Source organism: Fusarium flagelliforme (genome assembly GCF_020744385.1).
Source record: "Fusarium flagelliforme strain FIESC 12 MPI-CAGE-AA-0113 chromosome Unknown B0J16scaffold_4, whole genome shotgun sequence".
Lineage (NCBI taxonomy): Eukaryota > Fungi > Ascomycota > Sordariomycetes > Hypocreales > Nectriaceae > Fusarium > Fusarium flagelliforme.
In genome coordinates this window covers 1,957,102-1,981,888 of record NW_025763506.1, presented here as the reverse complement: position 1 = coordinate 1,981,888, position 24,787 = coordinate 1,957,102, and the positions used below count along the sequence as shown (strand labels likewise).

Below are 24,787 nucleotides of genomic sequence, written 5' to 3'. Positions count from 1 at the left end.
TTCAACTACGCGTCTTGAAAAGGCTACCTAAGTACCTATGCATGTACAAGGGAGACCAAGGGCTATAAGCAATGCCGTCATTCCCGTCCCGCTCGAGCTAGACTCCACTCAGTTGCAGAATTAACAAGACTTGCAACGATCCATACGAGCATTCAGACTTTAAACTTAGCAGGCCTGGCATAGAAAGCTTGACAACTAAGGTTATGGGACGAAAATAGATAGCCTGATCACGAAAGGCTAGGATCAATCATTTTATCCAATGACCCCATGATACTTTTCTTGGAATCTGAACATCTAAGCTATACTGTACCTGCCCATAGAAGTACGAGGATGTGTTAGACATGAGCCTGCTATACCAAAGTAACCACCTTAGGTCCTAAGGTAGCTACTGCTTTTGGTGGTCCAACTGGATGTGCGTCAAGAGGTGTCTTTGTATTTAAGAGATGTATGAATGTATTTGCTCTACAGTCTTCCAACTCGCTCTTACTTCCATACGATTAAAAGCGGTTGCAACTAGCCAAGAATTTATAATGCAATTTGCAGGTTCTTGCCATGATAATGGTAACTTTCAATACGGATACCAGCAACGTCAACAGCCACAGCATTAGCCACAGCGTAGATTTCCATGGGGGGCAAGTCCAAGCCCAAGCCTAATGTTACCCCTGCCTCGACCAGTCTGGAACAGGCCAGCAACGACACGTTCCCCCAATCAATCTATCGATCCAATCTCCTTTCAGACGCAGCGAGGCCAATTCAAATCAAACCTCACTTGTCTCTGGCATTCTTTGTTGCGCATCTCACAGATTAGCCTTTTCCCCCCAGAATTTAATCACATCGGGGCTTGCGACTTTTTCTTATCGCCTGCCTGCCTACCTACCTACTTGGCTTTTCTCTATAAACCATACTCGGGTTACCGTTTTCGATTCACATCGTTAAAATACTCCTTTTTAATATACTGCAATTCGCTTTCGTGTCCGCGTCACCCGCCCACTCTCTCCAACCTTCTGTTTCGCCTACGCTGCCAAACGAGACCTGATTCAGACCCTTCCACGTCGACACTCAACACTACGGTTCGATTCATTCGCAGTGAAACAGAAGTCGCATAGGTGGCATTTTGGTCGCTACCATAAAATCAACGCGACCCTTTTTCGAGACGCAAAGCCGCGCTGGCCGCAGTCTGACATCTCAGCGTTATCCTTAACCCCTCTTAATTAGCCACGATGGCTGTCGCATCTATTCAAGACCGAACCTCCGAGTTCAAGGCGGTACTCGCACAGGCACAGCGAAAACAAAGCTCGTCAAAAGTCAGCTCCCAGCGTTGGTCTCTTCTGACAGATGCGCAAAAAGATGCCGCTAATGGTCACCCCTCCGGTCCTCCAAGGCGATCCGACTTCGCCCGCAAAGCTGCGGAAATTGGTCGTGGCATCTCGGCCACTATGGGCAAGTTGGAGAAGCTTGCACAATGTGAGTCTTTTCCGGTGTTTTACGACGCAGGTGCTCTGCCATGCATGATCCTAATACCGAAAATACAGTGGCGAAACGACGAACCCTCTTTGACGACCGCCCCGTGGAAATCAACGAGCTTACTTTCGTTATCAAGCAGGACCTTTCGTCCCTGAATCAGCAGATTGGAGCTCTCCAAACTATTACCAAACAACAACACCCTAAGGCTGATCAAGAGGGCGAGCACAACAAAAACGTGGTGTATCTGTTGCAGGGCAAACTCACCGATGTCTCTGTCAACTTCAAGGATGTTCTCGAGGCCAGAACCAAGAACATTCAGGCGTCGCGATCAAGAACAGAGAACTTTATCTCCTCGGTTTCTCAACATGCTCAGCCTTCCATTCAACAGTCCGCTTCGCCACTCTATGGAACACCCGCCCGCAACTCACCCGCACCGGGCCAAGATACCCTCTCCCTCAACCCTGTCGGCGACCAGCAGCTGCTGATGATGGAGGAGGCACAGCCCTCCAACACATACATTCAACAACGTGGCGAGGCGATCGAGGCGATTGAGAAGACCATTGGCGAGTTGGGAAGCATTTTCGGACAGCTGGCCACCATGGTTTCGGAACAGAGCGAGATGATACAGCGTATCGATGCCAACACTGAAGATGTGGTCGACAACGTTGAAGGGGCACAACGCGAACTCCTCAAGTATTGGAACCGAGTGTCCAGTAATAGGTGGTTGATCGCGAAGATGTTTGGAGTCTTGATGATATTTTTCTTGTGAGTCTACCGAGCCAGCAGCATGCTCAACTTGTTGTTCTATAAGCAGCCAGTGACTAACCCATTTACAGGCTTTGGGTCCTTGTTTCCGGCTAAGTTTTTGGCCATCGAACGAAGCAATGCATTGCATGAGAACAAGAGACGGGCGTGGAAAACTTGGGATCGGGGAAGGGAGTTCAGGGCATATGTTTTGTCGTAATGAAGTATCATCCAATGGGTGCACTTCTTTTCTATATGTATGTATGCATGTATACTTTGTTGTCGTTCTTATTAGAGTCACCTGAGAACGACGCCGCATAGAGGACAGGATTGGGGGGATTTGTTGAAAGCGCATGCTGGGGGTTTCAGGAATAATAATGAATCAATAGATCCTCACGCGGATACAGCATTTAGGCAGTGCCGTTCCATCTTCTCATTGGGAAAGTGAGTACGTCTGTTGGAAGGACTGTCTCTTAGCCAAGAGCGACATGACAAATGCTACCCCCACGCTCATGAGAACGAGGAATATCGCTGGCACAGGACTTGTCAATATAAATCGTGCGATAGCAGCTTTGGTTTCCAGTATATAAAGAGGTCATAGTCAGCTACCAGCGTTCTTCTGTTGCCGTCTAACGTGCGATATCAGGCGGTAGGGGAAAGTTTATTAATATCTCTCAACAAGGGAACCCGGTATCTGGCCTTTGGGGGCACCATGTCCTTTGTCGACCGGGATTCTCGCCGATTGAGAGACTACTCCAGGTTACTAGGTAGACTAGCATCAACTTGATGGACGATTCGGACCAACCCCACCCCGAGAAATCTCCATCAACTAGACTATACCTAGGTTGTTCTTTTCCGTGTAAGTCACACCCCAAACCTGTCTACTACAGTACTCTATGAGGCAAAAGTCGCCTGGAGCGATGGGGTATGTCACTGGTGATGCAGCTTTGTTTGGCGGGGAATACGGACTTGACCCCGCAGAGGTGAGCTCAGGTCAGTAGTTTGGGGGGTGATCGTGACGGTAGGGATGAGTCCGTGGGATGTACTGTAGACCACAGTAGAAAGAAAGTACCGAGAACAGCTTGGCCTGAAAGATAGGTGCAGTTACGTAGTTCATGATGTGGCAGCAATTTATAATCTCCAGGTCTCCCGCTTTCATACGAGCTCTTCCTTCTCTTGTGCTCTGTTCTAGACCCTTCTCATACTTTAACTCAAACTCATCACTCCTGCAGCCCTTGCGCTCTTACAAAATACACACAATGGCACCCTCAACTTTCAAGCTCAACACTGGCCAGGAGATTCCTGCCCTCGGTCTCGGTGCGTTGTTTTCGTTTGTTTCAGCATGCGCAAGCCCAATTGACTGACTCTTTGGCTACAGGCACCTGGCAATCCCCTGCAGGCCAGGTCGAGAAGGCCGTTGCTTATGCTCTCAAGGACGGCTACAAGCTGATCGACTGTGCCTACTGCTACGGTAACGAAGAGGAGGTTGGTGCCGGTCTCAAGGCTGCTTTTGAGGCTGGTGTCAAGCGTGAGGACATCTTTGTGGTTACCAAGGCTTGGGCTACATACAACACCCGCGTTGAGCTGGCTCTCGACAAGAGTTTGAAGGCTCTCGGCCTCGACTATGTCGACCTTTTCCTGGTTGTGAGTCATTGTAGAACCATTTCATCTGATTTGTTGTATTCTAACTGGCAATAGCACTGGCCTCTCCTTCTCAACCCAGAGGGTAACGATGACAAGTTCCCCAAGAAGCCCGACGGCTCCCGTGACGTTATCCGAGATTACAACCATGTCGATGGCTGGAAGCTGATGGAGAAGCTCCCTGCTACTGGCAAGACGAAGGCTGTCGGTGTTTGCAACGTATGCTTCTCCAATATCATCGGGTCAAGGCAAGACTGACAACTTTCTAGTACAGCAAGAAGTACCTTGAGGAGCTTCTACCTCATGCCACCATCGTCCCCGCCGTTAACCAGATCGAGAACCACCCCGAGCTCCCTCAGCAGGAGATCGTCGACTTCTGTAAGGAGAAGGGCATCCACATTGAGGCCTACAGTCCTTTCGGCAGCACAGGTGGCCCAGTCATGACCGCCGAGCCTGTGGTCAAGATTGCCGAGAAGAAGGGTGTTTCTGCCTCGACTGTTCTCCTCAGCTATCATGGTAAGTCTCTATAATCCATGCCCTCGGTTAGGGTCCACAGCTAACTCGACATTCAGTCGCCCGTGGTAGTACTGTCCTTGCCAAGTCAGTCACCCCCGAGCGCATTAGCGCTAATAAGACCATTGTCGACCTTGATGATGAGGACATGAAGGCTCTTAACGATTACTCTGCCGAGCTACAGAAGAATGGCCAGCTCAATCGATACGTCTACCCGCCTTTTGGTATCGACTTCGGTTTCCCCGACAAGTCATGAATACAAGGCCGGTTATAGCCATATAGTAGTAATGGGACGGGTGAACGAGATCATGAAGATAAAAGCGGCATAGTAAAATGCATTATATTAGAGCCTCTAGAGGCCTTTCACATTGATAGCAAGTACATGAACGACCCTACCATATATTATACTAGTGTTGATGACTGCTGTGTAATAAAGTGGTTATGATGCCTCGGCCCACGCCAACACTAGATTAGCCCATCATGACAACTGAGTTATCAATCTGGGGCGAAACTTGGCTTTTCCTATCGCTCATGATATCTACGTGTTGGTAATACTAGGGTCGCAAACATAATCCGTTCTCCATCAAAGAATATATCAAGTAGCAAACTGATTGCAATACCCCTTCATAGGGAAGCTTCTGAGGCCATGATATGAAATGATGGTCAATTATATCGCTAATTCATAACCCTGAGATACCGCCACTCATCATGCTCGCCTTTTACCCCATTCAAACAACACCAATTTGTACAAACCCACCCAGTAAGATCATTTCACAAACGTCCATAAAGTCATTTTTCGTTAAAGTCCACCACAACCTTTATAACAAGGTTACCTTGCTCATCCCTCACCTTGCCCGCCATCTTGAAAGCCTCCTCAATTCTATCCATACCGCTATACCGTTGAGTGACCAACCGACTCACATCGGGCATATTCGCGGGAGGGTTAGCGAGGAGCTCGATGATCTCCTTGTATGTGTTGGCATAGCGGAAGACGCCCACAATGTCTACCTCGCGAAGGGCAGCGGCTGACATGGGGATGGTAAGCACGGGAGTACCCATGCCAATGATCATGACTTTGCCTCCTGGTTTGGTAGCGTAGATGGCTGTTTGAACGCAGGTCTCGACACCAGTGCACTCGTAGACAGCCGTGACTTCGCCCACCGTCTCTCCCTTGACCTGGGTCTCCTTGACCATAGCAGCAACTCTCTGAGCGAAGGCGAGCTTGTCCTCGATCGTTTGCGGGCGCTCCATAGGGACAACTACTGAAGCATCTGCGAAACCATTGCTTGTGGCAAAGTCGAGGCGATCCTTGAGAATATCGGCAATAATGACTGTCTTGGCCTGATCAGCCTTGGCAACGGCAGCAGCAAGAAGTCCAACAGCCCCGGCACCAAGAACCAGAACAGTCGAACCTTTCGGAAGGGCGGCGCGGTCTCGGGCGTGCATGGCAACAGATAGAGGCTCAACAAGAGCACCGAGGTCGAGGGTGACATGCTCTGGCATCCTAGGTCCACGTTAGCCCGACTCTCAGCTCATCCGAAGCACTCAATCTTACTTATGGCACCACTTGGCAGGGTGGTTGATTCGCTCCTGTAGCGTTCCTTGGGCATGAGGATTGGCTTTTGCTGAGCTTCGGAACTTCATGCCTCGGCAAATGTTGTAGCGGCCCTCGCCACAAAGCTCACAGGCCTCGCAGGGAAGACCAACCTCGAGCGCAACATGATCGCCGGGTTTTAGATGTGTAACTTGTGAGCCAACAGCCACAACTGTGCCTGCGGACTCGTGGCCGAGAGTGAGAGGCTCGCGCACGATAATGTCGCCATTGCGGAAATGATTGTAGTAGTGAAGATCCGAACCGCAAAGACCAGTAGACTGAACAGCGACCTGGACTTCATTGCTGGAAGGTTTAGGAAGCTCACGCTCTTCCTGTACGGTCACCCAGTCAATGAATGCAACAGGGTCTCTTGGGCAGTGGGAGACTTACCAGGCGGAGATCCTTTTCGCCGTGGAGAACGGAGGCCTTGACACGGTCAGTTGCCATGATGAAGGTAGGAGACGATATGAATGATATGTAGGCAGTGGGAGAATAACAATGAGGCTGAGGACAGAGCAGCAGCAGATGAATTGATATTCAGTCTCAACAGTAAAGGGATTAAATGACAAGAGAAGGTAGCTTCAGAAGACAATTGATGTAAAAGGTTGTAGGAGAGATCATGGGTAAAGCAAGATGAGAGCGAGATGTGGGTTAGTAAAAGGCGGGAGCGGGTCATGAAGACAGCCCAGTCAAAAGAATTATCGGCCAAGGTGAGAGTCAACCTGTAAGTTGGATTAGTAGTACAGCACTCCCACTCACTAGGTAGGTAGGTACCTGAGGAATATTATCGCGGAGAGAGGGCCGAGATGAGATGAGGACGACCTCGGAAAAGCCGCCCCACGATAGTTTAGTTGGTATGGAACTCAACATGCCCCGCGAAGTAGGTAGGTAGGTATGTCCCATGACAGCAAAAGAAAAGTACCTTACGCTCCCCCACTCTAGAGGTAAGTACCTACAGCATAGTACAGTGCAGTTCCTGCTGCAGTATCCCGCGGGGTGAAGATTCAGTGAGACCCACAACGTTGGAGACTCCCGTCAGTATTAGTACACGGGAGACGTTTTGGAGAAGCTGAGCCGAGGAGAGAAATACTCGCCGGTTCATGACTAAAATGTTGAAGAGAGAGAAACTACTTCCGTCTGTTCTGAAAGAAATATTATCATCAGGTACCTATACATTCTCAGAAATCATGATGGACAATCACATGAACCCATGATAACCCAGTACCTTAGTGCTTCCCCTCAGCGGGGTCCCGCCTTGATCGCGGGGGCATCACATCACCGTCTCGGCCTTCTCTCCGTTCACCAATAGCCGTTACCAAACGCCGAATACTTTGTACCTATGAATGCCAATAAAGAAACTGTCATGGTTAGGCAGTCTGTCAATTGCCTAGACTGATCCATTCCTTCCTTAGCTATAGTCATTTTACCGGTTAGTCTACCCCACGGCGAAGCTGCCCCTCATCAATAAATTAAAACAAAAACATCAGAGACCAGGACCAGAACCAGGACCAGTATCCGTATCCGTATCTCACATCACAATCATCCAAAAATGTCTGCTTCGTTCTTCTCTCTCCAAGGCCAAACGGCTCTTGTTACTGGTGGCACACGCGGTATCGGTCAAGCTGTAGCAATTGGCCTCGCCGAAGCTGGCGCCGACATTATTCTAGTACAGGTACGGTACCCAACAGACAGTCCCAAACATGCATTGCATCTCATGATGAGCTCCAAAAAGAACAAAAACTGACATGATGGACAGCGAGATACGACATCACAATCAACAAAAGACTCTATCGAGAAGCTCGGCCGAAAGGCTTTCATCTACACTGCTGATCTTTCCTCCCAAGAGTCTGTCGCTGCTCTTGTGCCAAAAGTACTCGCCGATGGACACGAGATTCGCATCCTGGTAAACTGCGCTGGCATTCAACGACGTCACCCTTGCGAGGTCTTCCCTGACAGTGACTTCAATGAGGTATGCATAGAATATCCATAGTATGCAAGAATCTACCTAGGTCACTGACATGTCCCAGGTCATCCAAGTCAACCTCAACTCCGTCTTTACTCTCTGCCGCGATGTCGGAGCCCACATGCTCAATCTTGAACCCTCACCCGTCACAGGCCGTCGCGGTAGCATCATCAACTTCGGTTCCCTTCTTACCTTCCAGGGCGGCTTCACCGTGCCCGCATACGCCGCCTCCAAGGGCGCCGTTGGCCAAATGACCAAGAGTTTCGCCAACGAGTGGACTTCAAGGGGCATCACTGTTAATGCGATTGCTCCCGGATACATCGCCACTGATATGAACGAGGCTCTACTCAACAACCCAGAGCGCCTAGCCAGCATTACTTCACGTATCCCTGCCGGCAACTGGGGCTCGCCAGATGACTTCAAAGGTACTTCGGTGTATCTGGCGAGCAAGGCCAGTGGGTATGTGAGCGGCCATGTCTTGGTTGTTGATGGTGGATGGATGGGTCGATAAACTGTATGAGCAGACCAAAAAGGATCGAATGCGGGAATAGATATTAATAACTTTGAACACATCAATTGGGCCAGATCAACGGCGTGCGCGAACAAGTCTCCGCTTGGCCAACCGAGGCACTCCATGCGTATCAGTGAATATCGTGACTTTATTGGTAAGGCGGCGCACGATATAGAAGATTGAGGGGTTCTTCGATCGAACCCTATACCGACTGTCAATACTTCTTCCTGTCGAGACGGTGCTCACTTACAATGATTGCAATGCGGCAATGCGCAGTTTTATGAATGAAAGGTTGAGCTCGTCGAACATGACGACGCTTGAGGCATCCGCTTCTGGGAAAGATGACAGTTACAACAGGACTCGAAATGAAGTCTGGTTCGGTCAATCAGCTATACAGCTTTCCAGGTTGGCAGTAATTGTTACTTATACTTGATGTCCATCTTAAGCCGGAAGCCGACTCAACTTCCTCACTCAGCTGATGCTTGTTACACTACAGCTTACAGGTCCTTGATTCGCCATATTGCCTTGGAAAAGAGCAATATCTCACCAATGCTCGCCGCTCATCACATGCAAACCGGGTCCAGCCGTTCAAAGAAAATTCGTCTATATTCTCCCGTCACCAGATCTACCCTCTAAGCCTAGATATCGGATCCTCTTTAGATTTTACTACCTGCGCCATGCGAAACCCGCATTAGCCTCGGTGCAATGCACTGAGATAAACACAACGATAAGGAGAAACGTGTATAGACACTTGATAATGTCGTTTAGAATAAGGAAATCACTGGGATTTACCCTTGCCGCCCTCGTAGTAGTGGGCCATCTGGAGACCAGCTCTTCGGAAGCCGCACTTGACGTAGAAACCCTCGTTGGCCTCGCTGCAGTCCAGGATGCTCTTGTAGCAGCCAACCTGCTCGGCGATGTGATCGAGCGCTTGAATGATTCGGAGACCGAGCTTCTTGCCCTGTTGGTCCTTTGCGACGGCGATATCCTCGATGTGACCAACGGCGCCAAGGCTGTGGATGCTGTGAAGGAATCGGTCAGTCTTGCTTGGGAATGGCCACGAGCCATGGATGACTTACAACTTGCGCTCGGTGATCAGGGCACCAGTTCCAACGACAGGGCGCTCTCCGCGCGAAGGGTCCTCAATGATGATAATGTAGTAGCTGCCAGCAGCAGCCATGTCATCGTACTGCTTAACGAAGTCGGCCTCGGTGATATCGCCAACTGTAGTCAAGACGCGCAGACAGTCAAGGAAACCACTGTTGAAATCGGACTTGCGCAAGGCGCGCAAAGTGTAGCCCTCAGGAAGAGCGGCCTTGACCTCTGGGGAGAGGAGGTTGGCGCTGAAGATGCCTTCTTGAGCCATGGCGGTGTCGAGTTTGGTGGGGGGAGGATTGGTTTTGGCGGGGTTGCGACAGATTGCAGGGCGATTGGAGCAGTTGTAGAGATGAAGAAAGAACTAGGTACTAAGGTAGGTATGAGACAAAATTCAAATTCCAAATTGTAGGTAGGTGTGCAAGGCAGAGTAATGTCGGGTCGGGTCAGATCTAACCTGGGTCCTGTCTTCTATCTGACGGGCTGAGCTTCCTCTGGCTCCAGCTGTTATTAGTGTACCCCCACTAAGAGGCTTATGTTCTATATCGGGATCATCCAGGGGTCGGTGAGCGTAAAAGTCTCACCCAAGGCGACCAAAAAAATGTGGTTCCGCCCGGGATCGAACCTGGGACCTTGTCAGTGTTAACGAGAGGTATGAAGGGTCGTTTTCATGTGGTTGAGTGTTTTAGACATTCATGAATCCGAAATGAGTGGCTTCTTTGCGTAGAAGCTAACAAAAGCTGCGAGTGCAAAGGTTACTTTTTGAAGAGATGGTTTCTTTTACTAAAGTCCAACTCAATAACTGTAAGAGGCTCCATCATTCAGGAGAGGAGGTTTAACTTAACGGTTATATGGATAGAGGCTCAACTTACTAACTAGGTAAGCCTTGGCAGGCACAATTTCTTAATGATGTACCTATGAATGAATGAATGAATCACATGCAAATCGACTTGTTTCACATCTCGTCATCTCTTGGTCTCTGAACCCTCAAACGACTAAACTGCATCATTCCTTTCTTGTATTATATTATTATCACCATCATATCCACCCATTTCCTAACGACATGCCATTGATGCTTTGTCATGCTTTTATTTACATTCCGACCATGTAATTAATAGGTGTTGAACGAACACACATGGTAATGTATCTTGGGCTAGCTGTAAACTTCCATCTTCTTAACTCTGCCAGTTGACGCTGTTCTTCTCTATCAAGGAGTCTTTGATGCGAGCCCGTTCCTTGTTTATTGCTCAACATGGACAACCTGAATAGTCCATCAACAGAGGACCTTCCTCTTCAACCTGGTCGTACTCTGCTCCCTTCTCCAGTCGCCCAAGCTGTCAGTTTAGCAACACGCTCAACATGCCTTGCTATTCGTCTCAGTTCCCGAGCCGGCTCCTTCGGCCTCACTGCAGCAAAAGTCACAACTCTCTCCTCCCTTGAGCTCGCTCGAGGCATGGTCGAAACTGTACTCGGTCAAGCAGGCAGGGAAACACTCTCACGGTCCCAAAGCGATATGTCAACCGCTGAAGCCGAGTCCATCATTGAGCGCAGTTTCGATCATCTTCACAACGCCATGTCCCAGGCTGTCTTTTGGACAAGTGCAGGCTTTCATCTTACAAGCACAACTTTCTCTATGGCATCTGGAATTTCTCAATTACTTCTATCTTCCCTCGACCAAATATTTGGCTCGACTGACTCTTCCCGGGCCATTGCAAGCATCATAACCTTAATTAGACGCGAGTTTCATGACCCTGCAACCGGACTTGACGGGGAGACTGTCGGCATGACGGATCTCGTTCTTGGCCTATGCGCTTTAGCATACTTACAACGCTGGTCGTGGAAGATGGTCGAAGAAGAAAAGAAACGACAGGATTGCGAGGAAATCATATGGGACGTCGTTGTCTTGAACGATGGCGAGCGAGTTGATATCCAAGATCATATCTCTCCAACTCCTATATTTCGGAAAACAACTGATTCAACCTCCAGAGACAACAGTCCTGATAGGCTAGTTGCTAGTTCCTCAAGCTCGGCATCTTTCCAAGACGATGACATAATTATCGATCATCTAAAGAACGAGATGGTTAATAAACTTCCTCCCAACACGTCCGTGTCCATCTCCAACACAGTATCATCAACACAAACTGTCACTATCGATGTGGACGGTCCTCATCCGTTCCCTCTACCCCTACTACCCGGCGCGGAAATCATTGAGGCTAAAGGCTTGGACACTCAAGTGGGCAAGCGCTGCAGTCAGATACTCAACGACCCCCCAGAGGCCTCGAATTATCGTGTTGTGTACAAGCTTGAAAGATCCAGGACTGGCGACATGTCCTTTCAAGGGTCTGAAGACGTCCCCATCTCCATCCCTGTCTCGGTCGTTGATGTCTCAAAGGGAGACTCTCCCCCAGCAGTCCCGGCCAAAGAACCCCCACAAGTGCCCAAGAAATCGAAGACGCCTGCTGCCAAATCACCTTCGCCGCAATGGACAAGGCCTACCAGGAACACTAATGATACACCGAATCGGACTTCTCCCCAGACCACAGCAAAAAGTCGTGGTACTGGAACGAGAGATGAGAAGGGGAGGCTTCCGCGTCCAAACTCAACCTCGCCACCGTCCTCACCTATTGAATCGCAGACTCCTCAGTGCGAAGCGAACCAGAAAAGACCACGAGCGCCTGTCGCCTCATCACATACTCGTGGCAAATCCAGCGGATCTCGTGAAACCATCACAACCCCGAAAAGAGTACTATCAAAGAGAAAGTCAGATTCTTCAACTCCTCCGACTCAGCTGACGGGCGACAAAAAGACTGGTCTTCGCCAAGCTCTCCGAGAAGGGAGTCAATCAATCTCCAACATCTGGACCAAGGATTCGCCCCCTATAGACGGCAAAAAGAAACCGCAGCAAAAAGGCTCCAACGTCGGTAAATCCAATAAAAAAATGAACAATAGTCCACGATCCTCGTTAGATCAAAGACGCATCGAAAAGGCTGAGCTTATTCCACGAAGTTCTTCGCGGACAAGCTATGTCTCTGTTCAAGAACGCCGACGGGACTCTATGGTGTCACAGACCGATACATACTCTTTTCACTCAGAAAGTGGAACGCCGGCTCGTTCTCCAAGTGTTTCTCTCAGCGGTGTGGCATACGATTCAACGTGGGCTCAGCCATCGCCAAATGGTGGCCTACTTGCACCTCCCCCAATCGCTATCGGTCACCGTAAAGTCATTCGAAAAAGCCCCAGTCTTTGGAGTATGGCTTCGAATGATTCTCAGTCATCGGTAGTTCTTTCTTACTACCACCAAAAGAGTGCTTATACAGCATCAGATGCCATGGGAGGTCTTCGACGTGATGGCATGGTGAGCGGGACATTTCCTCAAGCCCATGTACTTCGCAACATCACGAGGTATATGCGGTTCTCATCTGCCTCCTATGGGTCAGCGTTTCTCAAGTTTATGGGAATCTCTAAAGATATGCCATTATTGAGAGCGTGGGATAGCACCCATGCTGATGTCAGGCATTTCGTACATCACACTGAATCCGACACGCATAGCGTCCTCCTGGCTTCTATTGTTGATCCACAGGGAGGAACAGACTCCAGCGGTTCGACAGGAACTGGTGTACCTCTAGTGCATTATATTTCCCTAGACCATGATGCTAAGGCAGTTGTTCTAGCCTGTCGAGGTACTTTGGGCTTTGAAGACGTTCTGGCTGATATGACTTGTGATTACGACGTGTTGACTTGGCGCGGTCGAGGCCACAAGGTGCATAAAGGTGTCCATGCATCAGCTCGTCGTCTGCTATATGGCGGTGATAGACGAGTACTCCTGACTCTTCGCGAGGCGTTGTTGGAGTTTCCAGACTACGGTCTTGTGCTGTGCGGTCATTCACTAGGAGGCGCCGTAACGGCCCTACTTGGGGTCATGCTTTCGGAACCAAACCCGACTGGTACCGGTTTTGTGACTGCCATAAATGCTCCTGAGAGAACAGTTGGCGATGACCAGCCCGATGGACTGCGTCCTGTTCACTCCACTTTACCTCCAAGACGCCCCATCCATGTATACGCATATGGGCCTCCCAGCACGATGTCATCGTCTCTCCGTAAGCGAACTCGTGGTCTCATCACTACTATAGTCCATGGGAACGATATTGTCCCCTACCTCTCCCTGGGGGTCCTTCACGATTTTCAAGCAGTTGCACTCGCTTTCAAGAACGATCAGCAACAGGCTAAAGCAGAGATTCGTCAAAGGATATGGCACGCGTTTCAGACTGGTGTGGCAGATAAGTGGTATGGAGGCCTGCCCTCAGTGCCATCTGGAGATACGTCTAAATGGGGGCATTCGGTCCTGCAAGGCCTAAGAGCTGGCATGACAAACAGAAAACTTGTACCTCCTGGGGAAGTGTTTACTGTAGAAACTCAGCGGGTCTTAAGGCGCGACGCATTCTTGCTACCTGGAGAGGATCATATCGGCAAGCCAGCGCAAAGGATAGTGCTTAAATACGTCAAGGACGTAGAGGAGCGTTTCGAAGAGTTGAGATTCGGGACGAGCATGTTGATCGATCATAACCCAGCGAGATACGAGGAGGCTTTGAACAAACTTCGCGTTGGTGTTGTCTGAACAGGACATAGGTATGTTGGTTCAAATTGTACAGTAGTTATGACGAGTTATGACAAGAGGAACTGGCAGTGCTTTTTTATTTGTATTTACGGCAATTACTTAAGTTTCTATTTTATGTTGCTTACTGCACTAGACGCGCCCAATGTTCTAGTCGGCCGTAGTGGTAATGATCTTGCCGTCGTTATCATAAAAGATCTCCTTGGCTTTGACGGATCGCAAGTGATCAACGCCCTTGCTCAGCTCACAGTCGTGGTAGAAAAGATAGGTCTTTCCCTTGAACTCAACGATAGAGTGATGTGTTGTCCATCCTAGGACAGGCTCCAGAATACGTCCGCCGTAGGTGAAGGGTCCAAGAGGGCTATCGCCGACGGCAAAGCAGAGGAAATGTGTGTCTCCTGTCGAGTACGAGAAGTAGTATTTGCCATTTCTCTTGTGCATCCACGCCGCCTCAAAGAAGCGGCGGTCGTGGTCATCTCCCAGAATAGGCTTTCCCGTCTCTGGGGCAAGAATCTGAATCTCCTGGACTTCGCCATCAAACTGGTGCATGTCGTTGCTCAGCTTGGCAACTCGAGGTCCTTGAGCAGGCACACCCTCGCCGCTGACTTCCTTGGGGCCCTGCCACTCAGGGTCAAAGATATCGTTGCCCTTTTGGTAGCATTGCAGTTGTCCACCCCAGAGACCTCCAAAGTAGAGGTATCCCTGTCCATCGTCATCCACAAAGCTTGCGGGGTCAATGCTGTAGCTGCCCTTGATAGGCTCTGGGTCTGGGGTGAAAGGGCCCTCAGGCTTGTCGCCGACAGCAACACCGATGCGGAAGATTCCCTGCTTGTCACGAGCGGGGAAGTAGAGGAAGTATTTGCCGTCCTTCTCAGCGGCATCGGGGGCCCATAGTTGCTTAGAGACCCAAGGGATGTCTTCAGTCTTCAGAACGACACCATGGTCAGTGACCTCAGCGGGCGGGTCCAGGCTTTCAGTGCTGAAGACATGGTAATCAGCCATGTCGTACTGATCGCCATTGTCGTTGAACTGAATATCGGTCTCACGATCGTGAGAAGGGTAAACATAGATCTTGCCATTGAAGACGTGGGCTGAGGGGTCAGCGCTGTAGACGTTGGTGATGAGAGGCGCCATGGTGAATGAGTTTTGGTGGGAGCTGAAGACCAGCAACGATTGAAAGAAGACGACCTTTAATAATAACTCATTGAGTGTATGTTATGGATAATTGACCCCGCGTTAGCTTGTAGGTCCGGTTTGAGGCTCATTTTGTTGATTTATCCAGTCATGCCACGCAATTACCCGGGTTGAGTTCCACAGCAGATCATCAATTTAACATGGAACCCAAGCACCGAGTATGAACTATCAAGCCTGGAGCTGGAGGATGTGGGTTGATGGTGACGGAGTGACGGCTAAATGAGCCGGTAATTATAATCAGTCATGACAGCAATGCCTTCTGGGGCGCAGTGTTTGTCACGGCATTTTACCAGAATGTCGTCAATTGACATCGTTCGCTATATGTCGTCTGATATGTATGTATAACACGACTTTGCCTCTTCGATACTGACATTGCCATTTAGGCAAAATGCCAAAATGCCGGTGCGTTAACGTGTAGGATTGAGCTAGCTTCAGGGTAAGTGGCAATGAGAAGCGGCATTTCATCGTACTCTAGAGTCATTTTTCAACAGGTTATTCGTTGGCTAAACCGAAGAGGGTCTGGGGTTTTCTGGGATCACCAGGCCATGAGAACCGACAATTGTTCAGGCTGTTAACAGTTGAACGAAATGTAATGTTGCGTCTAAAAATCCTGAACACCAGTCTCGCCCTGTCGTATATTTGCTTGTAATGATGGTTCATCCTCATGTACCCAACTTGGTTCTTCATCATCAAACCAGGCATCTTGAGCGTCTCGTCTGAGCATGGTGTCGAGATCTTCATCTGCATCAACAGGTGTATAGTCAAAATCTTCGTCTAGACCATGAACAAAACGCTCTTGGAGAAAGGCATGCCACAAGAGCATGCCATGAGCTTTATCAGCTGCTGGCTTCTCCCAGGGATGCTCTAGGTCACCGTTTGAGCCCTTTCCTTGGTCGTCTTCTTTGAGTTGTCTAAGTTTAGATTCTCCTCGTTGCAGGTCGGCCTCCAGCGTCCGGCCATAGCCCTTTGCTTTGCCCTCGGCCTCACGCTCCGAGGCTGTCTGGAATCTCTTGACTAGCCGCTCATACAGCACAGGATCTGGGGGCAAAGTCAGGTTGGGAGTCAGGGATGATCAAATTGTACGGCTTTACCAGCGAGCTCGTGCTCCAGGTTCTCAAAGTAAGAGGGATGGCGAGCGAGATACTCTCGCCTTCGGTTCTGCGCCTGAATCTGTGCAGTCCGAGCTGGAGATTTTGTCTCTCTAGGAACGGGCTTATCAGAAGGTTGCTCGCTTTGGAGTATTGGTATTATGGGAGCCATGGTGATGTTGTATGTGATGAGTAATGTTGGTGTTCTATTCTTGGTGGAAGGAGCCAATCTGACTTGGTGGTTGACACATGACAGAAAGATTAGCGCGATGCTGACTTGTGTGATTTATGTCAGCCAAGTTCTCCACTTTTCAGCATGACAGAAATTCTATAGGTAGGTAGTATCATCGACTGGCCATTTTCATCTTTTGTTTTTTAACAATCACCCACCCCTTCTATCCGTAGGTTGATATGGACAAAACAAGCAGGTGGCTGCAGCGAGATGTGACACAAATTCAAGAGTGGATGCGATTCAAAAACGTCTGGTCTCTCTGTCATGGATTCTAACGTTAGAGGCTTGGCGAATTTTGACGTGGCTGATTCAATGGAACTGACAACGGCGTCTTGTCTTGTCTTGCTTGACCTTGACCTTGATCTTGACAAGCATCAATCGGATAAAAAGACCAGGGTCCCATCTTTAAATGAAAATACTCAGAACCGTGTTTTGACAGGTGAGGCAGCGCGCTGGACGGAAATAAGTACAGTACTGTAGGTTGAGCTTGACTTCCATGGATAACCCCTGTCTATGGGGATGCAGCAACCTGCAATGAGAATGAGCTGTCCAGTGCATTGTCACTGCTGACTCGGCTGAAATTGCCATCATATCGAGCCCAAAGCTTCCATGCTTGGGAGATATCCGAAGGGGAGCTTGGGGATTCCATCAACATTGCAACGGCGGATCTATCCCTAGGTATCCGTTCCGTACCTTACGTTTAATTGATATGACGCCTTCTTTTCTTCTTTTTATTTCCCGACTTCGTTCTTGATTCCCCTTTCTTACCTATTCTTTGAAAGACAACCAACCCCATAGCAGCCTCGCGTTGATACCCTGCCCGAGGAGCCCTTGCTCATCGATAATATTGCGAGACTGGGTACTCTGTACGGGTCATTTTACTCAAGTTTTTATTACCTTTGCTCATTTGGTCTTTTTTATTTTTATTTTATTTTTCCATCTTTTATTTGTCTGATTTATTTATTTATTTATCTATATTTTATTTTGTTTCTTGCCCTCGACTTGTTGGTGTCGGTGTCTTACCCTCCCTACTAAAATTACCTTCAAAGCCCGACTCCACGTTCTGGCCGCGTCCTGCCAACATAGGATGTCCATGTTGTCCTAATGGGAGCTACCGATATTGCCTCGCGCCTTCGAGCCAAATTCACAAGAAGACGACATTCGACAGAAGGTTCTCAGGCTTCTTCGACTCGGAGCGTTACCGATACTTCGTCGTCGTTCGGAAGCCGTCACGTTGGGGATCGCGATCGTGATCGAACTCGGGCTTGCCAAAATGGCGATGGAGATCCTTCTCCCCGTCCTGTGAGTAATTCGAGGGGTACCGTCAGTAGCCGGCGTGGTATGACAGCGACGACTGAAAACTCGCAACGGCAACGAGAAGACAGCGACGATTTCGCAAAGATTGAGGTTCCTCGAGAGGTTTCAGAAACAGCAAACTCAAACTTAAACTCAAATTCAAATTCAGATTCAGATTCGGCAGAAAATACATCCTCGGAAACAGATACTGAGGCAGCTGGAGCGGTCCCACCCGCTAACGGCCATCCCACAGTGAGAGATGCAGCACTGAAACACTCGGCTCCGCCTGTAGACCACCAGAGTCTTGGCGAAGAGCCTGCTACAGCCGCCACTAGCTCTAGCTCTAGCTCTAACGACCAGCTCCAGCCTCCGCCACAACTTCAACCTCAAATCAATCCACCACCGTTGATCTCCCCTTCACTCCATCCACAAGAACAGTCGTCACCATCGCGACTACGACAAGCAAGCTCGAACCTCGGCCGAATTCACGAGGACGCACAGGATTCCGAGCCAGAATCTCCTACTGCGCGCCCTAAAGCCGTTGCTAGCTTAGACTTGGACGCTGCTTCTGAGCTTGCTGGACACAATGACGACGACCCGTTGAGTTCCGACCAAGCCCTCAACTCTCCCAAATCTGCCGCCTTTGCGCCTTTGGCAGCCGCTACCTCGACCACCTTTGTCGCCCCGTCTCCTGGACTTCCGCCTTCAGGAATCGTTTCCGTCCCTGGCTCACCAACGCCGCGACCAGCCCCGCCGCCCCGACGACAGAGCTTGCTGTCAAATCGACAGACGACGTTGATCAACACGCTCCTTTCGAATCAATCCACGCATGAGCCTAGCATCACACAACCTCTTACATACGCGCCCATAAACGGAAATATGGTGACTCGCAAGATCTGGGTCAAGCGACCCCGTGCCTCACCAACTCTCGTTACTGTCAACGAAGATGACCTTGTTGACGACGTTCGCGATATGATTTTACGTAAATACTCCAACTCACTTGGTCGAAGCTTCGACTCTCCCGACATAAACATTCGCATCATTCCTCGAGACCAACATTCAGAACGCATTCTTAATCCCGAAGAGCCTATGGGCCGGACTCTAGACGCTTATTATCCAGGTGGACAAACGGTTGAAGAAGCTCTTGTTATCGATATCCCACGACGTGTACCCAAGGCTTCTCCACACGTCTATTATAGCGAGGACGGCCGACCTACAGAAACAAGTGATGGCTACTTCCCCTCAGTCGGTGCTCATGCCGGCACCGTTGGCTCACCACACCTTCCGGTGGCAGTGCCGGCGCACGTCAACCATCAGGGCCAGCACTCAATTGCAGTGTTAGGGACTGGCCAAATCCCTCCTATCCCGTCGCCTGGTAGATCGCGCGCATACAGAGACCGTCCAGACCGTCCTAGATTAGGCCGTACTCACACATCGTCACCAACTCTGATAGCTAACAACTCATCCGTGTCCTTGGCTGCCGCCGCCGCCACGAACCATGCGAACCATGCGAACCACGGTACGCAACACTTCAACCCGAGGCTACCACATTCACGAACTCATTCAAACTCTTCAGATGCTCCTGGTATGCCGCCTGCTGCCCCTCCTCCTCTACCGACGCCGCCCGCGCCTGAGCCATCAGCAGCACGTGTCTCAACACCACCTGTTAGGCCATCCTCGCCTCGACCCACGGCGAAAACCAAGAAGAGTAAAAAGTCCGAGCACCCGAGCCTACCACCAGGCATGCTCAATGGTGGCGTACCCCCTATCAATGTTCTGATTGTTGAAGATAACCCGATCAACTTGAAACTTCTTGAAGCTTTCGTGAAGCGCCTCAAAGTCCGTTGGTCGACCGCCATGAACGGACGGGATGCCGTCAAGAAGTGGAGAAGTGGCGGATTCCACTTGGTTTTGATGGACATTCAGCTTCCAGTCATGAATGGACTTGATGCGACTCGCGAAATCCGTAGACTGGAAAGAGTAAACTCCATCGGTGTCTTCTCATCTTCTCCCGATGGTGAAGTCACAACGGGAAACCCCGATGAGCTTGACGACAAAGATCGCCTGGAGAATACTTCCCTATTCAAAAGCCCTGTCATTATCGTCGCTTTGACTGCGAGTTCGTTGCAGAGTGATCGTCACGAAGCTCTAGCCGCTGGCTGCAACGACTTCTTGACCAAGGTATGCCATTCCTATTTCCATGCTAACGCACGAACGCATTTGACTAATTCGGATACAGCCTGTCAACTTCGTCTGGCTCGAGCGCAAGGTTATGGAATGGGGTTGCATGCAGGCCCTTATCGACTTTGACGGCTGGCGTAAGTGGAAGGAAATTTCCCAAGAAGCCGAGGAGAACGAGGCGGCGAAAAAGGCTGCAGTTGTAGCAGCCAAGGCAAAGTCGAAAAAGAACCGCTCGTCAATGACTAAGCCCGGTTGATTACTTCAATTACGACCGATACCAAGATACCAGAGGCCCGGCGCAACAAGAGAGGCGGAGGATGAGTTGTGGTAAACCTCACATTTCGAGCAGCAGCAAACACGAGTTGTCTCGGCGATCTATCTACTTGCTACCCAAAGCTTTCTACACAGGGTTAATTTTGGGCATTTCCTGGTCGTCAGATGCTGGGCAAGAAGGAGTTCTGTAATGGTTGCAGGCATGAAGGCGCAAGTAACAAATATATATGAATACCAATGCTTATAATACCATATACAAGTTTCGACATTGTATTGAGGGTCCTTGGTTTGACGTGAAATAACCACAACTACACCGCAAGCGCGCACAGCTTGACCGGACTTCAACCCAAAAGAATTAAATTCAATGAATTGTTGGCTTTCCCGCGAGCTCTCCCGGATTGCTAAGCGATGGAACATGTTAGCTAGCCTGGTTCTCTGTGAAGAGCTTGAGGATATCTACCTACTAAGGTAGTAGGTAGGCATGTTCTCCACTACCATCAAGTCATATTGCGGGCCCTTCCACGACGGAAAATCGAACTTCCGAAAGGCTGAAAAAATACTGCACCGGACGAGCAGCTTTAAACACCTCTCAACAAGTCCAGCCTTTTTTTGATTCGACATCCAACCAATTCTAATCAATTGGTCCTGGGTCGCATGTAATGCAGCAAGCAGTCAGAGGATATCTGAAGCTGCTGTAATCATGCCTCTTCGAGTGCGCGGCGTATCGACGCCACTGGCTGGCCTCGATGCCGCCGTCTCCCTCTCCTCTAGGAGCTCCCCGTCCTCGCCGTTCCTCCGAACTTTCTCGACAACACCATGCCGCGAGAAGATGAGCAAGGGCCGCGCGAGGATGTTCGAGTGGTTGAATCACGGTGGTGGCAGGAATCTTGCCGAGGCTGGCACCAGCCCCAACTACCTCGGTCCTCATCAAGATCAGCCTTTTCCTCTCAACCCTCTGTTCCGAAGTCAGCCCGTGCTCGCTGACCAGACCCGAGAACTCATCTATGACAAGGTGACACGGAATGGCGACTCGCTCAAGGCGGTGTCTGCTGAAATGCACATCGACGTGAGACGAGTTGCTGCCGTGGTGCGGTTGAAAGAGGTTGAGAAGCAAATGAAATCCGAAGTAAGTACACCATACAATTAATTACCCTACCACCTGCCCTGCTTGCTATATGATGAGACCAAACAAAATTTTCGATTAGTCTTGAAGACACCTACATGGTTATACTTTTATATACTCTGATAGCATCATATGATTACGGGCTTGTGTAACTTTATTTTCTTGATAGCAATGCTAACCTATCTCAAGGGCAAGCAACTGGCATTACCTTACGCCAAAGCAGTCATGAAGATGCTGCCAAAGACGTTCTGGGAAGAAGGTGCGGAGAACGTGCCCCACGAGCCCATCAACGAGATCCATGTGCATAACCTCACTATGCAACAATTGTTCCAGCCTGTGTCAGAATCTCGACATTTTACACGAGAGGATGCCGCCAAGGCTTTTCACGATAATATGCTTTCTGCCGATAAGCGGTCGCCTCAGCCTGAGCTTATCGAGATGGAGCGAGCCATCATCAAGGGATCTTCACGCCCAAGTGCACTGACCGAATTCCGTGAGGTCACTCAACGTGACGAGGACATGGTCGCTGAGAGGATATTAAAGGAGCGCCAGCGCGAGGAGGCCAAGACAAAACGAGTAAAGACGGACCGTTACGAGTTCCGGTTCAAGGAGATCAACGTTGATGATGTCGGCCGCGACGGTCGTTCAAGAAAGGGAACTGGATGGCGTTACGGTGCGCCTTTCGAGGATCGCAAGCGTGGGCTGGTCAAGATTCCCACGTCGGTGCCTTAAAGTGTATGAATGCATATGGGATATGGCGAATGACTTGGCTACAAGAGGCGCAACTGTACAATACGAATACCAACGCCAGATATCAAGCCGTGTATTAATTAGATATAGGGCCAAGCAATGGTCCAATGAAGAACAGAACAGCGCTTGCATTTAGGATGTGATTTTGATATCGACTAATGGCTATCGAACTTTTTGGATGCTTATTGATAAGGGCTATAGGTTGCTTGGGTGAGGTACGATCAAGTTCCTTCGCACCTGCTCGAGATCATCCTCTGACAGTCCACAATTCTTGACAAGATATTGCTCAACAGAGCCATGCTGTTCTCGTAATGCTTCTAGGGCTGCCAACATGTTCTCAGGTCTGGCTCCAAGCATTCGTTTGGCACCCTCAGGGTTTTCTTGGAGCTCAGGTATCTTCATCACTGCTTTGAGAAGATCGTCTCTGAAGTCTCCAAGCCCAGTCTCTGTAAGGGCATACTCGTGGGCGATCGTCTGGTCATCCACTCCGCAGATTGACAGGATGAAAGCACAAACAACGCCGGTCCTATCTTTGCCTGCTGTGCAATGGATGAGCAAAGGCGAAGGGTCCGGCTTGGCTAGATGCGAGATGATAGTGTTGATAGGTTTTGTTCCTGCCTCCCAGATTCCTCGATATGCCTCCACGAAACCTTCAGTCCCCTCAGCTGTGTAGTTTCTGAACCTTACAGCAATCGCCTCAGGGCCGTAGTCTTCATCTAGAAACACTGGAACAAAGACACGTTCGGCACCAGGCCATTCACGCGTTCCCGTGGCATAGCGCTCAATCTCAGTACGGGAGCGCAGGTCATAGACGTGTGAGATTTTGAGATCCTGAAGGGCTGAGACCCCGTCTTGGTTGAGACGAGATGGTTCTGCTGAGCGGAAGATAAGGCCAGGCTTAATCGTGCAGCCAGGGCGGGACTGAATAGGAAGCGGACGGCCTGCGAGGTCCCTAAAATTGGGAAGCCCAGAGACTGGGTGGAAGGGAAGACCGAGATCTGCCATTGCAATCGTTGATATGCGTCAGAGTGATGAGAGGGTACAAGAAATCCGGACGAGATTATCGGCGTTGTTCTTGTTCTTGTTCTTGCCAGCTCCCAACCAGGCCGAACGTGGCATGCCCGGGACGGAGAGACATGGTCGGAGGTGTGGGGCATGACTTATACCTCGGCAAGAATGAAGACAATGCTGGCAACGAAACAGACCTGTTGAGCTGGACTGACAAAACTGACTGATTTTCAAAACAGAATAGACAACCTAGCGAATCACTTAGTTGTGAACAGTAGTGATAATACATACCGCGAACAGACTAGAGAAGTGCATCAATGGTGGAAGCGGTATTAAGGAGAGTATAAAGTTGGATTCGGAAAGATAATCTAAGCGTGAGCTCTATTCTAGTTTTCGTTTGACCGTCTAAGACACAAGGAAACAAAAGAAAACATTCCCCAGCTCCATGGGCCGCTTGAAAGTATCAGTGGTATCTTGCTATTCAAACAACCGCACCATTTTGCACCTTCTGTATATGAGTTGATACCGTAACCCTAACGCATCCTAAGTATGGTGCCTTTACTGGGTGTTCATCTAACAAACTCCACATCGTGGGCAGCGAGGAACGTTGCAGTTGGGGCAAACAGCGTCAAGAGAGAGGTTGAAGAAACCGTGGGCGCAGTTGCACTGAGTAGAGTGAGTATGCTATCAAGTTTGATATGTTTCCCACCCACTTACGCATTTCCATTGAGATGCAGAGTTGAAAAGTTGCCCCCTGTTACCGGCAGAAGCAGGTGAATCAGAGCTGTAACTGATTAGTACTGGAAAGCAACAGGAGCCTGAGGGGTCTAACATACAAGTTACCGCTAGCCATTTTGTATAATTATTTTTTTGGTACGAGAGTGATGGTATTCGACTTGAAGGTTCAAGTCAGTGAATGTTTCTGTGGTAGATAGAGATGAGTGTGTGAATTGACAGTAAGATCGAAGCAGATGTGATATTGGTTTGATGGTCCAGTTCCTCATTGAAAGTACGCCCGTATATGTATATATATACAAGTTGGATCATGGTCCATGTTCAAGGCAGCTGGATCCTATAGTGGTTTCCGATCTGGTGCTTGGTCTTGGAACTACATTGTAGGTTCGGAGTCATCACGAACAATGCCCCAGCTACCTCTACAGTAACAACAGTGCCACCAAATTTCATCATTGCGATGTTCTCTATGATTGAAAGCGAGTTCGCTTCACGTTAGCGTCATACTGGATTGCTCTACGATAACAAACGTTTGGCTAGGGTAGGAAGTGGACAGGATGAAAGCAAGAGTGCCTCGGAAGACTAATCCATATTGGTGGTGACTCGAGATGCTTCGTCTCGCGCAACGTGGTAATACATCTGCCTCCTGCTTATTAGGAACGAGGCAATAAGGGTAGGATGACAGTTCCAAGCAATAAGTAGTTAGTCTTGTATTGGGGGCGATGTTGAACCACTAGTTAGACTGTGCCTCAGTAGCATGAACCTCAAGTCAT

The 24,787-nt window shown here is 49.5% G+C and overlaps 12 protein-coding genes across 12 annotated transcripts; 6 read left to right on the top strand and 6 right to left on the bottom strand.

The window, feature by feature from the left end:
• Positions 1-1,220: 1,220 nt before the first annotated feature.
• On the top strand, positions 1,221-2,325 carry B0J16DRAFT_384335 (t-SNARE; the record flags this gene model as incomplete). Its single annotated transcript, XM_046131414.1, has 3 exons — positions 1,221-1,464; positions 1,533-2,229; positions 2,301-2,325. The coding sequence occupies 3 exons, from the start codon at positions 1,221-1,223 to the stop codon at positions 2,323-2,325; spliced, it is 966 nt and encodes a 321-aa protein (XP_045982912.1).
• A 1,142-nt stretch (positions 2,326-3,467) lies between these two features.
• B0J16DRAFT_355734 (NADP-dependent oxidoreductase domain-containing protein) lies at positions 3,468-4,618 on the top strand (the record flags this gene model as incomplete). The annotated part of the gene is made up of 5 exons (XM_046129430.1): positions 3,468-3,525; positions 3,587-3,852; positions 3,907-4,068; positions 4,119-4,365; positions 4,422-4,618. 5 exons carry the CDS (start codon positions 3,468-3,470, stop codon positions 4,616-4,618), a joined length of 930 nt encoding a protein of 309 aa, XP_045982911.1.
• A 367-nt stretch (positions 4,619-4,985) lies between these two features.
• B0J16DRAFT_126937 (chaperonin 10-like protein) lies at positions 4,986-6,629 on the bottom strand. Its single transcript, XM_046121711.1, has 3 exons — positions 6,347-6,629; positions 5,918-6,288; positions 4,986-5,866 (listed from the first exon to the last, which is right to left on the bottom strand). Exons 1-3 carry the CDS (start codon positions 6,401-6,403, stop codon positions 5,152-5,154), a joined length of 1,143 nt encoding a protein of 380 aa, XP_045982910.1. The 5' UTR covers positions 6,404-6,629; the 3' UTR covers positions 4,986-5,151.
• An 876-nt stretch (positions 6,630-7,505) lies between these two features.
• B0J16DRAFT_384332 (uncharacterized protein) lies at positions 7,506-8,430 on the top strand (the record flags this gene model as incomplete). Its single annotated transcript, XM_046131413.1, has 3 exons — positions 7,506-7,628; positions 7,713-7,925; positions 7,984-8,430. The coding sequence occupies 3 exons, from the start codon at positions 7,506-7,508 to the stop codon at positions 8,428-8,430; spliced, it is 783 nt and encodes a 260-aa protein (XP_045982909.1).
• Positions 8,431-8,895: 465 nt separating this feature from the next.
• On the bottom strand, positions 8,896-10,001 carry B0J16DRAFT_126907 (acyl-CoA N-acyltransferase). Its single transcript, XM_046121710.1, has 2 exons — positions 9,510-10,001; positions 8,896-9,452 (listed from the first exon to the last, which is right to left on the bottom strand). Exons 1-2 carry the CDS (start codon positions 9,794-9,796, stop codon positions 9,209-9,211), a joined length of 531 nt encoding a protein of 176 aa, XP_045982908.1. The 5' UTR covers positions 9,797-10,001; the 3' UTR covers positions 8,896-9,208.
• A 509-nt stretch (positions 10,002-10,510) lies between these two features.
• Positions 10,511-14,237, top strand: B0J16DRAFT_341203 (uncharacterized protein). The gene is made up of 2 exons (XM_046127799.1): positions 10,511-10,663; positions 10,714-14,237. The coding sequence occupies exon 2, from the start codon at positions 10,778-10,780 to the stop codon at positions 14,138-14,140; it is 3,363 nt and encodes a 1,120-aa protein (XP_045982907.1). The 5' UTR covers positions 10,511-10,663; positions 10,714-10,777; the 3' UTR covers positions 14,141-14,237.
• B0J16DRAFT_126861 (putative xylanase 32) lies at positions 14,214-15,601 on the bottom strand. The gene has a single exon (XM_046121709.1). It carries the CDS (start codon positions 15,269-15,271, stop codon positions 14,288-14,290), a length of 984 nt encoding a protein of 327 aa, XP_045982906.1. The 5' UTR covers positions 15,272-15,601; the 3' UTR covers positions 14,214-14,287.
• On the bottom strand, positions 15,602-16,709 carry B0J16DRAFT_126860 (uncharacterized protein). The gene is made up of 2 exons (XM_046121708.1): positions 16,423-16,709; positions 15,602-16,369 (listed from the first exon to the last, which is right to left on the bottom strand). The coding sequence occupies exons 1-2, from the start codon at positions 16,589-16,591 to the stop codon at positions 15,933-15,935; spliced, it is 606 nt and encodes a 201-aa protein (XP_045982905.1). The 5' UTR covers positions 16,592-16,709; the 3' UTR covers positions 15,602-15,932.
• A 734-nt stretch (positions 16,710-17,443) lies between these two features.
• B0J16DRAFT_126854 (uncharacterized protein) lies at positions 17,444-20,444 on the top strand. The gene is made up of 2 exons (XM_046121707.1): positions 17,444-20,128; positions 20,187-20,444. Exons 1-2 carry the CDS (start codon positions 17,756-17,758, stop codon positions 20,382-20,384), a joined length of 2,571 nt encoding a protein of 856 aa, XP_045982904.1. The 5' UTR covers positions 17,444-17,755; the 3' UTR covers positions 20,385-20,444.
• Positions 20,445-20,973: 529 nt separating this feature from the next.
• Positions 20,974-22,396, top strand: B0J16DRAFT_341196 (eukaryotic mitochondrial regulator protein-domain-containing protein). Its single transcript, XM_046127798.1, has 2 exons — positions 20,974-21,527; positions 21,714-22,396. Exons 1-2 carry the CDS (start codon positions 21,102-21,104, stop codon positions 22,254-22,256), a joined length of 969 nt encoding a protein of 322 aa, XP_045982903.1. The 5' UTR covers positions 20,974-21,101; the 3' UTR covers positions 22,257-22,396.
• Positions 22,363-23,567, bottom strand: B0J16DRAFT_126825 (protein-tyrosine phosphatase-like protein). The gene has a single exon (XM_046121706.1). It carries the CDS (start codon positions 23,277-23,279, stop codon positions 22,470-22,472), a length of 810 nt encoding a protein of 269 aa, XP_045982902.1. The 5' UTR covers positions 23,280-23,567; the 3' UTR covers positions 22,363-22,469.
• A 288-nt stretch (positions 23,568-23,855) lies between these two features.
• B0J16DRAFT_384324 (uncharacterized protein) lies at positions 23,856-24,135 on the bottom strand (the record flags this gene model as incomplete). Its single annotated transcript, XM_046131412.1, has 3 exons — positions 23,856-23,948; positions 24,000-24,066; positions 24,119-24,135. The coding sequence occupies 3 exons, from the start codon at positions 24,133-24,135 to the stop codon at positions 23,856-23,858; spliced, it is 177 nt and encodes a 58-aa protein (XP_045982901.1).
• Between the last annotated feature and the right edge of the window lie 652 nt (positions 24,136-24,787).

Excerpts from the sequence above, each read along its gene's own strand:
- B0J16DRAFT_126860 (XM_046121708.1), bottom strand. The coding sequence starts at position 16,591 with ATGGCTCCCATAATACCAATACTCCAAAGCGAGCAACCTTCTGATAAG. Across the intron at positions 16,370-16,422 it reads CCTGGAGCACGAGCTCGCTG|ATCCTGTGCTGTATGAGCGG; the intron begins GTAAAGCCGTAC and ends CTTTGCCCCCAG.
- B0J16DRAFT_341196 (XM_046127798.1), top strand. The coding sequence starts at position 21,102 with ATGCCTCTTCGAGTGCGCGGCGTATCGACGCCACTGGCTGGCCTCGAT. Across the intron at positions 21,528-21,713 it reads AGAAGCAAATGAAATCCGAA|GGCAAGCAACTGGCATTACC; the intron begins GTAAGTACACCA and ends ACCTATCTCAAG.
- B0J16DRAFT_126861 (XM_046121709.1), bottom strand. The coding sequence starts at position 15,271 with ATGGCGCCTCTCATCACCAACGTCTACAGCGCTGACCCCTCAGCCCAC.
- B0J16DRAFT_126937 (XM_046121711.1), bottom strand. The coding sequence starts at position 6,403 with ATGGCAACTGACCGTGTCAAGGCCTCCGTTCTCCACGGCGAAAAGGAT. Across the intron at positions 6,289-6,346 it reads GCGAAAAGGATCTCCGCCTG|GAAGAGCGTGAGCTTCCTAA; the intron begins GTAAGTCTCCCA and ends GTGACCGTACAG. Across the intron at positions 5,867-5,917 it reads CCTGCCAAGTGGTGCCATAA|GATGCCAGAGCATGTCACCC; the intron begins GTAAGATTGAGT and ends ACGTGGACCTAG.
- B0J16DRAFT_126825 (XM_046121706.1), bottom strand. The coding sequence starts at position 23,279 with ATGGCAGATCTCGGTCTTCCCTTCCACCCAGTCTCTGGGCTTCCCAAT.
- B0J16DRAFT_126854 (XM_046121707.1), top strand. The coding sequence starts at position 17,756 with ATGGGAGCTACCGATATTGCCTCGCGCCTTCGAGCCAAATTCACAAGA. Across the intron at positions 20,129-20,186 it reads GCAACGACTTCTTGACCAAG|CCTGTCAACTTCGTCTGGCT; the intron begins GTATGCCATTCC and ends ATTCGGATACAG.
- B0J16DRAFT_341203 (XM_046127799.1), top strand. The coding sequence starts at position 10,778 with ATGGACAACCTGAATAGTCCATCAACAGAGGACCTTCCTCTTCAACCT.
- B0J16DRAFT_126907 (XM_046121710.1), bottom strand. The coding sequence starts at position 9,796 with ATGGCTCAAGAAGGCATCTTCAGCGCCAACCTCCTCTCCCCAGAGGTC. Across the intron at positions 9,453-9,509 it reads CTGATCACCGAGCGCAAGTT|CATCCACAGCCTTGGCGCCG; the intron begins GTAAGTCATCCA and ends ATTCCTTCACAG.